Source organism: Canis lupus, chromosome 16 (assembly GCF_011100685.1).
Source record: "Canis lupus familiaris isolate Mischka breed German Shepherd chromosome 16, alternate assembly UU_Cfam_GSD_1.0, whole genome shotgun sequence".
Lineage (NCBI taxonomy): Eukaryota > Metazoa > Chordata > Mammalia > Carnivora > Canidae > Canis > Canis lupus.
The window spans coordinates 5,403,912-5,423,109 of record NC_049237.1 but is presented as its reverse complement, the minus strand read 5'-3'; the positions used below and the strand labels follow the sequence as shown (position 1 = coordinate 5,423,109).

General features: G+C 40.5%; 1 protein-coding gene across 1 annotated transcript; it reads left to right on the top strand.

The window, feature by feature from the left end:
- The first annotated feature begins 6,403 nt into the window (after window positions 1-6,403).
- OR2A9B (olfactory receptor family 2 subfamily A member 9B) lies at window positions 6,404-7,345 on the top strand. Its single transcript, NM_001388517.1, has one exon. The coding sequence runs from the start codon at window positions 6,404-6,406 to the stop codon at window positions 7,343-7,345; it is 942 nt and encodes a 313-aa protein (NP_001375446.1).
- The last annotated feature ends 11,853 nt before the right edge of the window (window positions 7,346-19,198 follow it).

The following is a 19,198-nucleotide window of genomic DNA, read 5'->3' as shown; positions in this document are numbered from 1 at the left end:
TACTTGGGTGGCTGGTACCCTAGAAAACCCCTCCGCAGGCATGTTGTAATAAGCCCCACTGGGACACCTTGGCTCTCCTTGGACTCCCCATTCTGCTTCCTGCCTCCAGCACCTTGCCTCCACACCTTGAGCTGTTGCTTGGCATCAGCTGATTTTCAGGGTCCTTTCTTCTCACCTCTGCTGCTACACAAGGGGCCCAGACTACAGTGGGGGAGAAGCTGAAGGACAGAGGGGAATGCCGGGAGCTTCTTCACCATGACACTGGTTCTGCTTCCTTAGAGGTTCCCCTGAAGTGTCTGCAGGTTTGGGAATTAGGGCAGTGCTGGGATTCATGAGATCCAAATCATGCTGAGTATTCAGGGACTGTAATGACTGATGTTGCCTCAGAGGCGTGCTCTGGGGCTGGCTGTGTTTTCTCATCACGGGTCCTGCTTGGGGATGAGGGCAGAAAGAGAGAAGTGCTTTGTGTCTCCTTCCCAGCGGAGGTGGGTGTGCAGTGCATGTCACAGCCCACCTGTCCAGTGAGCCCTTGGGTGCTGCCAACTTGGCTGAGGCCATCAGAGGATAAAAGCTCTTTTCTGGGGATTTGACCCCATTTTCCATCAGGCACAAAAGTGAGGGTTGTGCAGCTCCCACAGAAGCTCCCAGAGAGCAGGATCCTGCCCAACTTCCAGGTACTTTTCCCTTCTGAGATCCCTAAGTCCAAATGTGGGAGCAAACCTGGTTACCTTATTTTCTTTATCATTAATTCCTGTTAGACGGCGGGTAGCATCTATCCTTTTGTGGACTATAACTCTGTTAACTACTGTTCTTTTTAAGCACAGCTAAGGAAATTCAGTCTTGTCTATATATGGGCTGATTATTATTCTGTGATGGGGCTAGTTTGAGGAAAAATCAATGCTTATTTGAATGTATTGCTCACAAATAAAGTATGTATAGAATTTGGTTCATTTCATTTTATACAGCGGTAAGTAGCTGCAGGAAAGCAATAACCTGGTGTACGGTGATGCTGGGTAAAGAAAAGTAATTTCTGTGTGATGGATTTAGGTTAAATATGTGAAATAATGTTCTTAAGCCAAAGACTTTCCACTGGGATATATTACAAGTGGTTTCACATTTCAGGAAAACTGACATTAGTGTAGCTTATTGTGTTTATGTCAACAAGACCACCAAATACAATCTATGCTGCCCGTACGCAGCTCTTCCATTGCCTATAACTGGGAGAAGAATGTCAGGCACACAGAAAGTACTCAACTTTTAAATTAGACTTTCCCAAGCTTGGAATATATATGAGTGTGTGTGTGTGTGTGTGTGTGTATGTGTGTCTGTCTGTCTGTCTATGGTGCCTTTAAATATTTGAGGAATTTTTTGTGTACGTTTTGGGATTTTGCCTTGAGAATCTGGCTCAAGGGAGAATGTGGCAGGCTCATTAGTGTTTTGTTTTCTTGTATTTAATCAAATTGATATCCAGTTAGTCAATAAATATTTATTTAACACCTACAATGTTCTGGGCACAATGCATGGTCCAATATATGATTTTTTTACTGATTAGATTAAAAAGATTTCTTCAATCCCTCAAGGTATATTTTAAGTGTAAGTTCTTGTTAAATTAATTCTGAAATAGAAGTGGAGCCTTTATTGGTCATTTTGGTAACAAGACATAATATTTCGATATCCCAGATGAATGTTGACAGATATTATTGTTACTGTGAATTGTAAGATTGTATTTCCCAAGGTTATAAATATATATGCTTTATAAGAGAATTAACCCAAATAGAAATAATTAACCTGAATATAGGCTTTCTATGTGATCAAAATCTTCTAAGAAAACCACTCAAATATGGAACTATTGATAAGTCTCTAGAAATACTGCGGAGAAGGAAACAAGAAAGATTTTGAGATTGGGGAATTACAAAAGAGATATAAGGAAAATTGGAAATAGAATGTCATAAAGGGCACCAGGAGAGGAAGGAGATCGGAATACAGACAATGATATAGTGAGGCAGAGGAACAGGGACAGGGCGACATAACCAACACGAGAGAGATTCAGAGCAAGGAAATTATCAGGGATAAGGAGGAACATTACATAATGATAAGGGTCAGTTCTCTAAGAAGACATAATCCTTAGCATGTATGCACCTAACAACAGGGCATCAAAATATAGAGGCAAAACCAGTAGAACTGAAAGGAGAAATAGATGGGCCTTCTATTAGAGTTGGAGACGTCAACATCCCTTCATCAGAAATAGACCCAGAACACAGAAAATCAATAAGGATATAGCTGGACTCAACCATATCATCAACCAACTGGATAGAATGAACATGTATAGACTACTTCATCCAACAACAAGGAGCAAAATATACATTCTTCTCAAGCTCACGTGGAACACTCACCCTGGTAGATCATATCCTGGGATATAAAACACACCCAAACAAATTCAAAAGAATAGAAGGGCACACAATGTGTGCTTTCAGACCACAGTGGAATTGAAGTAGAAATCAGAAGCAGAGGGTGAGCTGGAAAATCCCCAAATACTTGGAGATTAAACCACATTCTTCTAAGCAACATATGGGTCAGGGAGGAAAAAAAAAATCTCAGAAACTTTCAATATATTGAATTAAAAGAGAAACAGAGAAGGGTTCTATTGAATACATTAGTAGTAACAATTATTTTTTGTATTACTTGGAATTAAACCATCCAATACTTCAGTTTAACTTGAGGATTTAGAAATAGTTTTCATTTCAGGAATGCTGGGTGACTCATGCCTACAGCATTAGAAAAGTTTGTCAGCTCACCAGATCTTAAACCTTACTTTTGAAACCTAGGCCCCGTCTAGTACTGGCAGGTTTGTTCCTGTGTAAAGAAATGATTTCAATCTTAGATATTTACTTTGAAACCATGAAGAACACTGGATAATTTATTAGTCATCAGTCTGCCAATTCTTAAATTGCTAACTGGTATATACACCTAAGACACATCATTTATAGCACAAAACAACGTCTGAATGTTACATTAGCAACTGAGATGTATTTAATTTCTTTTTTATTTCCTCCTTTTACTTCCACCAGTCCTTTAGCAAATTTAATCCACTGATTCAGATGAAATGCTTTCAATTATCATGTAGAATAAAATAAAAGATGGGGAAAAAAAGAAAATAGAAGTGTCTTTCAACTGGCCGATGCTTAAACATTTGAGATTCTAGTTTAGAATCTCAATTTTTTTGCCTTGGGAAAAGAGTCCTTACTTGGACAAGCAAGATTTAAACAAGGCAGAAATTCCAGACTCAGTGCAAAGACAGTCCAAAAATTCAATATTTAGACATTCACTTATTCTCGTATATGCATTCATTCATTTGTTCACTCAACAAATATTTTGTAAGTTCCAGAATTACAAAAATGAGTACACTTGTTCCTGTTCAAAAGCATATATTATGACTCCTATAAAAGAAATCAGACTTCCAGCTCACATGGCAACCGTTCTTTTTTTTTTTTTTTTGATAAAAGATTTGTTTATTTGAGAGAGAGAGCATGCAAGAGAGAGAGAGTGCGCGAGAGCGTGTGAGTGTGAGCAGGAGGGAAGGGTAGAGAGAGACTCTCCAGCAGACTCTACTGAGTACGGATCTAGAGGCAGAGCTCGATCTCATGGCCCTAAGCTCATGACCTGAAGCCAAAATCTGAAGCCAAAATCAAGAGTTGGATGCACATGCTTAATAGACTGAGCCACCCAGGCACCCCATGGCAACTGTTCTTAAAGTATTCATGAGGCCCTCCTGTCTCTTAAGTTTCAAAGAGATTCAGACTTTGCAAGTAATTTTTTTTCTTTATGTGACCATTTGGAAGTTGCAAGGAATTAAGGAAGGATGGAATAAAGAGATTACGCTTTTATAAGATGTGGGTTCACAAATGTATTTTCACAACTAAATGTTTTCATATGCTTTGTATGTTTTCCAAATAAATTTAAAGGGCTGTTCTAACACAGTAATTTTTTTTTATATAATTCTAAACAAAACAATCAAGCTCTGGTCCTGTGTTAGGAGTCTGTAGTATAATCATTAGATCCATTTGTGACTTGATGATATAAATTGATAATGGTTATTCAAAAAATGTCATTTGTTGCTTCTAGAAAGGGATCTAATGGGGATGTCCTCCAGGTCCCAATTAATTGCTCAGAAAAACTTTCTTTGGGTTGTATTTAAGTGGGGTTATCTCTGTCCTGGGCCTGGTCCTACTTTTGTAGATCTAGCTTTGGAAATTTTGCTAAGGCTATACATTTCCATGTGTATCATATTATCAAAACTGAAAAGAAAAAAAAAAAGAACTGTGAATAAACCTGAATGGAATTATTTATTATAAAAATATTGGCAAGAGCTTTGCTTAGTAGCACATTCCCTCTTTGTCAAAATAGCTGCCTAGGAAGGCAAATTAACACCTTGTGGTTAATTGGTGAGCATGGGCCCTGAGTAAAGGGGATTCACTGGAGATCAGACAGCTGGGGTTACAGATCGCTGATCACTCAGGCCACCTGGACTGTGGATACAGACCCGTCAGGAGAACAGCTCTCCCATATAAGCAGGCCAGAAGTCCCTGGACAGTGCTGACAATGAGCTAGCAAATACCGGGCCTCATGGGTCACCTCCTTCTCCATTCCTCAACCTTTCTGTGGACACGCATCCCACACAACTGTTGCATTTGAGTCTCCTATTTACTGTCCAATCCTCCTACCCTGGGTCCATGAGTTCATCAAAGCACTGTGAGTGGAGTTGGTGATGGACTCACAACTCCCCACCTGCATGTTGACCCGGGTTGTCTTGTCTTGTTTCCTCCTCCAGTTCTTCTCATCCATTATGAGTGGATTTTACAAGTTGTATTTTTCAAGAAGCAGTGTTATTTCTCTCATTCTCAAGTTCCCAGGGAGCATCTCATTAACTTCTCCTTTGAAATTAATGACATCTGGACCAATGTCTTAAAACTGTGTGTGAATCTTTCCTTGTGTGAATCCTGGAGAGACTTTTCTTTGGAGGCAACCGGGCACAACTTCAATAGTTCAGCCTCAGGTCATTTTTGCCTCATAAAGGCACTAAAAAATTGGGTGCACTAGAAAGATGCTGATTTCTACATGGTATGTTGGGGAAGCTGTTACTAAGGACTTAAGCCAACTAGTATCTGGCACATCACCAATTCATAGAAGCCTCAGATACCTGACCACCAGGGTGTTGCTATAGCAATCCGTAAAATGACAAATTCGCTGAATCATCACTTTGCCAAAAATTTTTAAATTAGCTATCTATAAAGCATTTAGCAATTCTTATATTATCAAGCTAAGACAGAGTTCGTTTTTTAATAAATGGTTGTTTCTTGTGGTTTCACACAGGGTATGTGATGCAAATGCCAAGCCATCACACAGATGAGTCCTCCAACACTGCGTCATTCCAACATGTGTCCTCCAACACATGGCCTTTCCTAGTTATAGCAATACCTGGATTTGCTCTTTTTTTAAATTTTTTATTTATTTTTATTTTTTTATTTTTTTATTTTTTTGGATTTGCTCTTTTAATAGAAGAAGAGATGAGTGCACAGGGGACGGCATCTTGAAATGTCTTCACATGGATCCATACACACCACTGCCTCCAAGTCAAGCATGAACACCTAACCTCATACTTGTTTACACGCCTGCACACAAAGTCTAGACTCACGACACATAAACACTGGGCGGCCTGCCAAAAACCAATTCCTACAAAGTTTATGGCTTGTTACTCAGAACCACTTTTTGGTAAATCAGTAACTGGGAATCAATCAGTAGATTGCTAAATGGCCAATTGTCAGTTTGTGTTTGTCACCCACTATAAAATATAGTCAATAGAGCCCATATGTATGTAGCATATCCACTAATTTCCTTCTTAGCGACCTAAACAATCACAAAAGATGCTCCTTCTTTCATCACATAAGCTCCTCTCAAGTGCAAAGGTGGATTTGTGTTGTTGGGAACAGCACAGTTGATATTTCTATTAAGAAACTGAATTTTCACATTTCTTTCCTAGGCTACTCTAATTCTCATATCTGGAGTCCTTCCATTACTGATTACCTCTACACTCCAGCAATTCTCTTAATCCTGGCATGTGTAGCTCCGAGATAATCCGTATTTCATGGTTGCTTTATTTCCTCTTTGGCTTGACATTCTTCCTCCCCATTACAGTGTCATTGGCTCTAGGTAATCTGTCCTTGGTGACACAGTCCCCTTCTGTAAAACTGGTTGTCAGATTAAGTGATTAATTTAATGTGTAACTGGATTGTTAATTTTCAAAGTTTGTCTTCTAAAACTGACAAAATGTATAATATAGCATCTAGCTGGGGTTTTTTTTGACAATTCTGTCCCAAGCATTCCATTTTATCTTTTTCACAGTGAAATGGGAGAAAATCAGACCGTGGTCACAGAGTTTATTCTACTAGGATTTTGTCTTGGCCCAAGAATTCAGATGGTTCTCTTTGGGCTCTTTACCCTGTTCTACACCCTCACCCTGCTGGGAAATGGGCTCATCCTGGGGCTCATTTCACTGGACCTCAGACTGCACACCCCCATGTACTTCTTCCTCTCCCACCTGGCCATCGTCGACATAGCCTATGCCTGCAACACAGTGCCCCAGATGCTGGTGAACCTCCTGAGGCCAGACAAGCCCATCTCCTTTGCTGGCTGCCTGACGCAGACCTTTCTTTTCTTGAGTTTTGCTCATACTGAATGTCTTCTCCTGGTGGTGATGTCCTATGACCGGCATGTGGCCATCTGCCACCCCCTCCACTATTGTGTCATCATGAGCTGGAGAGTCTGCATCACCCTGGTGGTGGCTTCTTGGGCATGTGGCTTCCTGCTGGCTCTGGTCCATGTGAGCCTCATCCTGAGGCTGCCCTTCTGTGGGCCTCATGAAATCAACCACTTCTTCTGTGAAATCCTGTCTATCCTCAAGCTGGCCTGTGCTGACACCCGGCTTAACCAAGTGGTCATCTTTGTTGCCTGCATGTTTATCTTAGTGGTGCCCCTCTGTTTGGTGCTGGTGTCCTACTCGCGAATCCTGTTGGCCATCCTGAGGATCCAGTCTGGGGAGGGCCGCAGAAAGGCCTTCTCCACCTGCTCCTCCCACCTCTGTGTGGTGGGGCTCTTCTTTGGCAGCGCCATTGTCATGTACATGGTCCCCAAATCCCGCCACCCTGAAGAACAGCAGAAGATCCTTTTCTTATTTTACAGTTTTTTCAACCCTATGCTGAAACCACTGATCTACAGCCTGAGAAATGCAGAGGTCAAGGGTGCCCTGAAGAGAGTGCTATACAAGGAGAGTCATTCCCAATTGGAGTGACATTGGAATCCCTGGGGCCTTGGGTACCGTGTACCTCCTAAGCTTCTCTTTTTATATCTGAGACTGAATAATCCAAGAGACTCTGTAATGTACTCTCTTTTTCTGTTCAGAAAATATTTGGGTTTTATTGTATTCATTATATTTAATTCTATCAAATTTATTCTTTCATTGAACTGGATAGTCAGTTAAGAACACCTACAGGAATAAATTGATTTCATCTACTGCTGTGGATCCCAAAAGGGTAAAATAGACCCTCTTCCTCTGACTCTATCAGATGTACTCAATAATACCAGAAAGTGCACTTTACCATATGTAGCCGTGTCAGTGATCATTTTTTAAAATTTTGCAGCCACAGAGACTTAGGACTCTTTGATACTTTTCTCCCTTTTAACCCTACATTAGGATGTTTCACCTTAACTGTACTTCCTCTAATAGTGAATGTACCTCAATGCCTACTCAGGCTTAGGGGGAAACACTGATTTTGTTGATTAAACCTTGCAATCTGTCTTGGAATTACTGTGCTCAGAAAGGAGGTCTGCATACATTCAGCTGGCATCCCAGGGAATTACCCAATGAAATCCACTTTCCAGACTGCCCTGGGCTTCCGATGGCCACTTGTTTATAAACTCTTCTCACCTGCTTAAGAAGAGTATCTGTGATTCTTTCTGAGTAAACACACACTCTTCACTAGAAGGAGTTAGCAAGTGCTACAACCCAACTCTCAATGATCAGGTAGTGATGGAATGTCCTGAGCAGAGTCAACTGGGGGGAGAAAAAAGATTGTAACAGTAATAATAGTAGTTAACATTATTATTATGTACTTACTTCACACCATCCACTGCACGTAGATAGCTAATTTACAGAGATTACCTTATTTTTATCATAAAAACCCATTTCTCATGACTCTCCCATTTTATGGATGCAAATGGCAAATGCTAGACCCATGCCCCAACGATGACTCCCAAACCTTCTCTATTGAACACTACAGTGTAGTACATCATTATTGGTTTTATCAAATTAAGAATAAGGCTAACCTACCCCACCCTAGGATATGTTAAGCAAATGTGGGTTTCTTTTCAGTCTAAAACCAGCAACAATGAGGCTGCAAGAGCCAGAGATTATTTATGGAAGGCTTCTTGTCTGGGTTGGTGAGTCCTATGGTCATAGTTACTAAGAATATTAGGACTTCCAGAGCACAGAGCAGAGAGTAGGGATGGCGGCTGTTCTCATTAAGGTGTTGGTTTACAACTCAGCATGGTGGCAAGACAGAGAAACAAGGCATCTCTAGTTTCACACACACCACTCACATGTTCATGTACAAACTCGCGCATTGGTGCACACACACCTATGGAGTCCTTACTGTGGTGACGCACTCTGTTCTAAGTAGCTTGTAAGTATTATCTTTTTTAATCCTCATAACAACCATATGAGATAGGGACTATTAACTACTCTTTGGGTGAGAAAACAGACACAAAGAGATCAGGTAACTTAACCAAAGACTCACGGCTCATAAGTATCTAGTCCACGATCAAACTTAGGTGATCTGACTGTCAAACCCATAGGCATAACCACTAATTAAAAGTCAGAGAGATTGTGAAGTTCCAGAAGCAGGAAATGGAGAGGGAGGAAGAGAGTAGGAAACTTTCAACCTCCAGCCAGAGAGAGGCATTGGGAGGGAAGGTACTTATGTTTGGGATGAACTCAGCTTGAGCTCCCTTCCCGGGTGGAGGACAGGTGGAGGGGGGGGTGGGGGTTGCAGTCAGAAGATCCTCCACACTGCAGTCATCTTTGGATGCAAGGAGACGGCCACAGCCCAGAGCACTGAAAACCGGGCAGCACCTGGAAGTGATGGGACAAGTGATGGGAACCTGTTCTGTGCAAGAAGTGATTTGCCAGGCAGGACATCTGAGTCCAATAGGTGGTGGCAATGTGGCCCAGGTTGGTGCGATCTGCTGGTCCATCTCCAAAGCCCTGCTTGCCTGTTGTCAGAAATACCAGGATGAGGTTTCCAAGAAGGCGATCCTTATCCAGTATGACCCGACCCTGCTGGAAGTAGATCCCCAGCACTGAATTCAAAAAGTTTGGCAGTCTTGGTGCCCATGCTCAAGACCAGAAATCCTGCCTATAAACCCATCATGAGGATCAGAGTTAGTTACCTTTATAATAAGTCTCAAAGGACTGAAAGGTTAAAACACAACAACTTGACTTTATACTAGAATGGAAATAAGGGTGAGGTAGTAAAAGGGGTTGTGACCCCAGAGGCCAGGGAAAAGGGGCCCCTTCACAGTCTGGACCATAAAACAAAACAATGGAAGAAAGAGGTCAACAATGCAGTTTTAAATTAATGATTCACCAAACTAAAACCTTTCAAAAGTGTTCTTGTAATTTATCTGTAATTTAAACTGGATATATTTTGTAATTCAGATATTGCCTAACACAGTCTAATCTATTGTCTTATGACAGGTGTTGGGCCCTGCAGGGCCGCATTTGGTGGGATGCATGCAGTGCTACAGCAGGACAAATGGTGAAGAGCTGTAACACCAAGGATGTGTCTCCAAGGAAAAAGCTCTCCTGGTACAAGGTGGAGCAGCAGACAAGTGTGGGGCCCAGAAACCACCCCCAGGGAGCTACCTGCATGGCCTTCTGACTCTGTACAGTGCTCTCCTAAGGTTGGCCTGAGCATTCCAGAAGCCTAAGATGCTGCCTGGAATCTTAAACATGCAAGATTTGTGGCTAGAGACCTGGGTTCTAGTCCCAGCTCTACCATTTGCTAGCTGTGCTCTTTCCAGGGAAATCCTTTAAGACTGTCTGACTCTCTCTCCCTCACCCATCAGTTATGCAGAATGAGAGCTACCTAGGCAGCCCCACAGGACTGCTGGAGGCCTCAACCAAGAAGGGTACAAATGGAAACATTCTGAAGACTCAAAGTGCTATGCAAACATAAGACTATGCTATTACTATAGTTAGTATTAGGTCAGACTGACTTAGCCTATCCACTAAGAAAACATGGAACACTTTCCCTAAATCTAAAGGAATTTAGATTTCAGTTGGGGTTTTCCTTTGCAGACTTTATTTCCAACATGTACCATCTTTAACCTGGAATTTATGATACAATTATTTATCATCTCTGTACAGGAAGGACAAGAATCTGTTCATCTCTTCATCCCCAATATCTTAACACACTCACTAAACATTTGTGAAGTAAATAAAGGACCCTTTATCCACTAGCCTCATTTCTGAATTTTCAATGTTGAACTATCTTCTGATTTCTAACCTTTTCTACATCCTTCAAATGGCAGATTATCGTATAGTAGAAATATAATTGTAGCTGATAATTATTGAGCACTTACTGTATGGTAGACAGTACATAGAATGCTTTACAGCAAATCTGTGGAGTGGACACTATTACTATCATTATACAATGATGAGGAAATAAACTTTAGAGAAGTTAATTTACCCAAGGTCACAGAATTATTCACTCGTGGAAAGATAATTCAAAACTAGGCAATATGGCTTTAAATTAACTCTGAATTGCTCTTTTGCAGAGGATCTACGGCTGTTCATAACCTGAATGGCTGGCATTAGGACTATTCATAGTCCTTGGTAAACTTCAACTGAATGAACAAATAAATATTCATTATATTTACATTTCCACCCATAATTTATGGACCCAGGGCTAAGTGACCTTTCATTCCTTTAGGTTAGGGCATCTTATTGTCCATTAGATTTATCCAATTCTTGCTTTTAGTATGTTCTTATGTGATGGATATTAATAACTAAGAATATGTTATTGCTCTAAGTTCACAGAGAACAATGGAAAAAAACTAGGGCAGAAATATACAATAAACTATATATGATTTAAAACCCTAAATATTAAAAAAATCCTGAGGATGTTTATTCATTTCTACCCTAGGAAGCAGTGGTCACTGACTTCTCAAAGAAGGGTGAGAATTGCTGAGGCTCTGATTCTGGAAGGCCGGACGATGCTGGAGCCAGATGGGAAGCCATGTTAGGGTGTTGCCCTTGAAAACTGGCAAGAGGGTGTAGACAATTACGGGCAGTAACTACTGGAAATGATAGGGGTGGGAATCTGTGTGTGGTAGCTCGTTCACTTGCCACCTGAAATTAGCACCTGCAGCATTGCTGGCATGTGGACCAGGGATTGCCAACCACCAACCTACAGGATTGTTGTTTACTATTTGCTGTGAATGTAAAGTATCATCGTTAAATACGGGTTGTTGAGGACAGACAAAAACGAAAGGAGGTTGGAATGTAGTCCCACTGGATGACAGCAGAACTGGGTTTCCCCACCAGCAAGGAAGTGTCTTATGCTCCCTGCTTTTTTGACAAACTTTGTTGGCTCATTTTGATTTGTCTTTTTTTGTAACCCGTGTGTCTCTTTTATTATTATTATTATTTATGTTTTGAAATCATGTTTGATCAAAAGAAGAGGTGGATCTTTGAACAGACTTGGATTTAGTCCACAGAGTGCTGGTTCAGAGTTGGGATATCTGGGTCCTCATCTCAGTTCCCCTACTAACTCACTATGTGACCTTAGAAAAGTTGCTTAACTCTTCTAGCTTTCAGTTTCCTCACCGATAAAATGAAAAGTGGAACGAAACAATATTTAAGATTCTTTCTTATTTTCTCATTTTCTGTCTCTGTTGATTTCCTCACATTTCTTTGGAATTTGGATTTTCACTTTGTCAAAGGAATAAAGATTAAGTTCCATGCAGAGAAAACGAAGTGGACTCAAAGATAATTGAATATCCTGGGCCTTTAACATAGGAGGAACTCAAGAGTACCTGCTGAGTCAACGAGTGAGTTGAATATTTTGGTGCTCTGTTGAAAGTGCATACAGCTGGCTTAAATACGAAATGAAATGCCTACTCTTAGAAAAGTCAGTTTTATTAGCCTCCTGGGATCTTATTAAATATAACTTTCATTGGGAAAGGTTCTAGGACCAGAAACCAAACTTTATGTCTAATTTGGTATCTCGGTTGCCCACATTGTAAATAATAATTTTCATATCCAGTACTTACTGAGCACCTACTGGGTATTAGGCATTGTGCTGAGATATATGCATTATTATCTCATCTAAATTTATGACAATTCTATGAGTTAATTAGTTTAGTGCTTTCATTGCACAAATGGAAAAAGAAAGAAGGAAGGAAAAAGGAAGAAAGCAAGCACACAAACAGTAAGAACTTTGCTGTGATTACAAGTGTGTGACAGCCTGGGCTCTAATCCAGGTCAGCCTGACTCCAAAAACCACACCCATAACCAGTAAGCACACTGCCTCTCTATAGCCTAGGCCTGTAGAATCTTTTCCTATCATTAAGTAGCATTCAAGAAAATAAGCCTGAATGTTCTGAAAACACATTTTTAAAAAAGATAGAAATACATCTAAGAGTTTTTAATACATATATAATGAGCAAAATAGTAATATACACATCAGTTTTTTTTTAACTGGGCAAAAATTATATAGATATAAACAGAGACAAACCACTCATGAATATATGAGATGTACAGGCTCTCTAGTAATTAGGGAAATAAACTTTAAAGCATGAGATACCATTTTCTGCCCATCAAATGGGACAAAAATAAAAAGATTGATATTTTCTAGTGTTGCTGACTGTATGGGCAATAGTCTAGGTGGCAATATAATTTGATTTGGTACTAATTTGGGGATGTAGCTTCAAAACTTAAAGTTTGTACTCCTTTTAATGCAAGAACTCCAATTCTAGGAACATATCCTGCAGAAATATTCATATATGTGTGCAAAATATATACATGTACATTTATTTTAATTGAAGATTATTTATAATGGCAAAATGTTGCAGATGAGCTAATGTCCTTCACTGGCGGGTTTGTTAAATAAAATATCATAAATTTATACCACAAAACAGTATGCAACTATTAAAATAAGTTTTCTTTCTCTAGTGGGAAGAGAAGGGAAGATTCTCCTAAAATAAGTAAGTAAATGAAGTCATATTGATCTAGTACTTTCTCATTCATGTAGGGAAAAAGCTATTTGTGTGTGTGTGTGTGTGTTCAGGCATATTAAGGGACAGAAAAATGTTCAAAATGATAAACATTAAAAGGTTAAAGATGACTCTAAAATAGGAAGTGTACTATGGAAAATAATACTATACCATTAGAAAATTTTATTTATTTTTTATTTTTTTAAAAATAAATTTATTTTTTATTGGTGTTCAATTTACCAACATACAGAATAACACCCAGCGCTCATCCCGTCAAGTGCCCCCTTCAGTGCCCGTCACCCATTCACCCCCACCCCCCGCCCTCCTCCCCTTCCACCACCCCTAGTTCGTTTCCCAGAGTTAGCAGTCTTTATGTTCTGTCTCCCTTTCTGATATTTCCCACACATTTCTTCTCCCTTCCCTTATACTCCCTTTCACTATTATTTATATTCCCCAAATGAATGAGACCATATAATGTTTGTCCTTCTCTGATTGACTTATTTCACTCAGCATAATACCCTCCAGTTCCATCCACGTTGAAGCAAATGGTGGGTATTTGTCGTTTCTAATGGCTGAGGAATATTCCATTGTATACATAGACCACAGCTTCTTTATCCATTCATCTTTTGATGGACACCGAGGCTCCTTCCACAGTTTGGCTGCTGTGGACATTGCTGCTATAAACCTCGGGGTGCAGGTGTCCCGGCGTTTCCCTGCATCTGTATCTTTGGGGTAAATCCCCAGCAGTGCAATTGCTGGGTCGTAGGGCAGGTCTATTTTTAACTCTTTGAGGAACCTCCACACACTTTTCCAGAGTGGCTGCACCAGTTCACATTCCCACCAACAGTGTAAGAGGGTTCCCTTTTCTCCGCATCCTCTCCAACGTTTGTGGTTTCCTGCCTTGTTAATTTGCCCCATTCTCACTGGTGTGAGGTGGTATCTCATTGTGGTTTTCATTTGTATTTCCCTGATGGCAAGTGATGCAGAGCATTTTCTCATGTGCGTGTTGACCATGTCTATGTCTTCCTCTGTGAGATTTCTGTTCATGTCTTTTGTCCATTTCATGATTGGATTGTTTGTTTCTTTGGTGTTGAGTTTAATAAGTTCTTTATAGATCTTGAAAACTAGCCCTTTATCTGATATGTCATTTGCAAATATCTTCTCCCATTCTGTAGGTTGTCTTTAGAAAATTTTAAAGTAATCGAGTGTTAGCCTTGCAATTTTTAAAAACAGAAAAGCAACTCTTAGACCTTAGGAAAGAAGCCATCCTCATTTCCATATGGCTCCCAAGCTTGTCCTGTATGTTGGAAGAAGCAGCATGGCAGCTTTAGTGGCCTGACCTAAAAGTGGACCGGGCATTTTTGCTCACATCCCATTGGCTAAAACTTGATCATATATAGTTTTTGGAATATTGGTGTGTTTGGTGGGGTCCAGAGCCAAAGGCCAAGAAAGAATTCTTGAGATGTCTTTGGTACAAAAGATGGTTGTGTTAAAGCACAGGGACAGGACTCATGGACAGAAAGGGCTGCTGCTCTGACACCTACTGCTCTCTGCTGCCCCGGATTGTGAGAAGCAACTGATTATATGCCTTGGGTTTGGGAGAAGTAAAGATAAGGGAAATTCTAAAAGGACTTTCATATGTCAAAGAAGACTTGAGATCCTGGAGGAATGTTATAATCTGCTTATCTCAAGTATTTGTCAGTGGGCTGCAGGTTATAAGGAGACTTAATTTTCTCTGCCTTTCCTTCTGCTTTGTTTCCCACATCATTGCCCGTGAACAATTTTGGCCCTTAAATCTTTAAGGTTGCTGAGAGCGGAAGGTCTCATTTTCTGTAACTTCTTCCTGCTGAACAGAGGCATAGAGATGTCCCTACCTATGGGTCAACATTGATCAGTTGGGGAATTTATATATAGGAGTTACTAAAGGCAGAGAGGCAGCCAATCCAAGGTAGACAACATGTATGAACCTCCTTGAGTAGAAAGGGTCATCTATCAGCTGGAAGCTATGGCAGTGAGGGAGTCTTGGTACCAGGCAGGGAGACACCAGAAAAAGCAAATTAAAGTTAATATTACAATGAGAAAGAGAAGCCTGATAAAAAGACCGTGATAGTGAATTAAAATTTTCCTCTAGTCCTTTAATTGTGCTTTGAAGAGAAATTTGAGATCTTCTACTGGTTCACAGGAATAAGAAGTTACGTTAGTTTGCTCATTGGTTTCTTGTGAAGGAGGTACAGGTTTTATTCTAGATATGAGCCCTTGAAGGATGTCCCTCTAATTTTATTGCAGTGAGAGTACATAATATGAGTTGGTAGAGGTCCTTCCATTTAAGTTAAATCCTGTATTTCAATCAGTCTTAATTACATTTAGCAGAATTTTGACTCTTAGAAACCTTAGTCTCCAGTGAGAAGTAGTAACAAAGTGAGAACTGTTACATCAGAATTCTTTGGAAGGCAGAGTTATGAATCTACTAAGTACAAGGCAGGTTTACTAATAGACTCAAATATCCTTAGTTTCTTTGCAGTAAGAAGTCAAAATTTTGCACAAACCTACATTCAGCAATCAATGTTCATTTGGAAAAGGCCTAGAGCCCAGTGAATTCAATTCCATTTATTATCTAAGCAAAACTTTAAAGTTTCAGGTTACAAAGATGTTGAAAGCCATCTTCACAATTACCCATGAGAGCTTGAGACAATTAACCATCATTTAAGTCATGTTCCCTCTATTTGCCCTGTTTCCCACAGAAGAGATCCAATAGATCCTACTGAGGCCATGTAGTACCTTTCTTAAATTTTGTTTCCAGTGGGTTAAAAGGCATCCCAAGGGAGAGTCCTTGGGGACTGAAGAGAGAGCATTGATTACCAAGGAAATTCCCCTGACATCCAGCTGGTGTCCCACACACAGAATATGTCATAGGTTCCTGGTATCAAAGTGACTCGAGGCATCCCTCAAATGAAATTGGTAGGATCACTGCCTGCCACAAAAGCCCTATAGGAGGGAGGCCTGCCCTCCTCCCCATTCCCCATCACATTCTAGACTACGATGGGTGCCGGCATATGGACCAACTATGCCTTGCCATCAAGGCCCCACTGTGAAGGCCACAAAGAACCTGCCATTTTTAACCTATGGAAAATACTAGAAGTTTTACAAGAGGAAAGTACCCAATTTTGTAACTTAAGTAGTTAGTAGAGGACATTGACAGAAAAAATAAAGATAGAAATCCATCATGATCTAAGCAACATTCCAACACATGTAGTCTTTACAGCCAACTTCTTTAGGAAACAATCCCTGGTTGGATTTTAATTCAATTGAATACTGGTTTTGGCCAACTCTGGGTGGAGTTCTTGTGGCCAGAAGCAACCAGACCAAGATGTGAAGAGGATCACATTAGACCAATGAGGAGGAAACCTCACAGGGGAGTCTTAAGATTGGCAGCCATCCGGGTGACAGGTGGCTGTCTCATGCCCAAGACAGACAACTCTGTGTAAGGACAGGAATAAAGAGAGGGCACCAAGTGTCTGGGTCTTATTACCATCCCAGCCAGGGTACTAACTTCCAGCCAAATATCAGGCTTTCTCCTCCTCATAGAGTACCCATGGGCTAGAGGATTGCAGCCTGAGCAATCAACATGAAAGTGTTCCAATAAGCCCGTACTCCTTGAAGAACCCTTGGGATGAGAGCAAAGGAAGAGGAGTGAAAGTACTCAGCAAGTTTGCACCAAAGCTTAGAGTCCAGATGAAAAGACTCAAACCCCACGTTGGGCCCCAAATGATGTAGTTGTTGAATGTCGGTGTGTCCATGGGGTCCAGAGCCCATGGCCAAGAAAGAATTCTTGAGATGTCTTCAGTGCAAAATGGCAGTTTTGTTAAAGTATGGAGACAGTACCCATGGGCAGAAAGGGCTGCGGCCTGCTCTCCCTGCTGCCCTGGGATTGTGAGGAGCAACTGATTATATACCTTGGGCTTGGGAGAAGTAAAGATAAGGGGAACTGCAAAAGGATTTTCATATGTCAAAGAAGCCTTGAGATCCTGGAGGAATGTTATAATCTGCCTATCTCAAGTACTTGTCAATGGGCTGCAGGTTACAAGGAGATTTGGTTTTATCTACCTTTCCTTCTGCCTTTGTTCCCCACATCAGTATAGTCACACAAAAATGCAGGGCAATCTGGGAGATATGGAGATATACACCCAGGAATAAGAGGAAACTGTTCTGGTAAACATCTACCGGTCTCTGCCACAAGTACTCAGTCTGTGGCTCTTTAGGACAACAGCAAAAACTCTACGGAGTACTGAGAGAAGAAAGAGAGACATGTGAGCCTCCTCCACAGATCTTCAACAGCGGCACTCTCACTGGTATATACAACTGATTTTTTTTATTTTTAATTTTATGTGAAATACCACTCAAAGCTTCAAGACAAAGCCTGGAGGCCCTACTCCAGTACAGAAATTTTAAATGGCAACAGCTCTCTGGGTCACTTCTTGAGAGACTCAGCCAGTATCAGTCCTGAACTATGACACTGCAATATAGTGGGTAATCCTGTAAAGCCAGGTTCAGATAGGCCACAATCAATTGTATCCTTGTTTTGCTTCCCCATCTAGACAATGGTGATAAGATCCCACCCACCCTGGCTGTTCCAAGGGGACCTTGTGAGCTTCAGATAAGGTAATATACCTGTCAATATTTTTTAAATGGAAAAGAAGTACTAAACATTGTTCTTGGGAAGCCTGGGTGGCTCAGCAGTTCAGCATCTGCCTTTAGCCATGGTCATGACCCCGGGGTCCTGGGATCAAGTCCCATATTGGGCTCCCGGCAGGGAGGCTGCTTCTCCCTCTGCCTGTGTCTCTGCCTCTCTCTCTGTGTCTCTCATGAATAAATAAAATCGAAAGAAAAGAAAAGAAAAAAAAGAAAAGAAAAAAAAAGAAAGAAAAGAAAAGAAAAGAAAGAAGAAAGAAAGAAAGAAAGAAAGAAAGAAAGAAAGAAAGAAAGAAAGAAAGAAAGAAAGAAAAAAGGAAAGAAAGAAAGAAAGAAGAAAGGGAGGGAGGGAGGGAGGAAGGAAGGGAGGAAGGGAGGAAGAAAGGGAAGAAAGCTGCTAGAAATTTGAGTCATTTTTACCTGTTCAAGAAACTAAATGATTAAGAAATCAGTGTTTTATCAATGTAGCTTTGGAGAAAGAGAATTGATTAGGTGACGGAGCCCTGTGAAAAATTTGAGTTCATATGCTCAGATTCATAACAAGATAATTACAAAAACTACCATAGTAACTATCTGAAATATTGCTATTTCATCTCTCAGGTTGGCAGAGATCAAAAAGTTTTAAAAACAAGTAGTGAGTGTGTCATACATTTTCTTAATTTGGTCTGAGTGACCTCCACGGAGAAAGACTTGCCAATGCCTCCCACGATTACAGATGCACATACCATTTGACCCAGTGATTCCGCTTCCAGGAATATATCCTACAGGTAGACTGACACGTGTGCAAAGCAACGGATGCCAAGGTTAGTCACTATTGTGTGTTCTGCCAAATTACTGGAACTACCTCAGTAGGAGACTGGCGTGATCAATCATGCTACCTCCACTCAATATTGCACAGCTGAAAAATAAACCAGGAAGCTTTTTTTGTTGTTGTTCTACTATAGAAAAATCTTTATATATTTAAGCAAAACAAAACAAATAAAACAAACCCAGGTTTGCAAAATATATTGTGGACTATCATGGATAGTTATAATAATGTATTTACTAACAGCAGAGAATGTTTTTGGAAGCATTTCATGCACAACTTGCAATATCGGAGTGACCAGGGAAGGGAAGTGGCTAGCTGGGAACATGTGTGAAAGGGCAACTTTTGTACTTTCAAACTCTGAAACATGTCAAT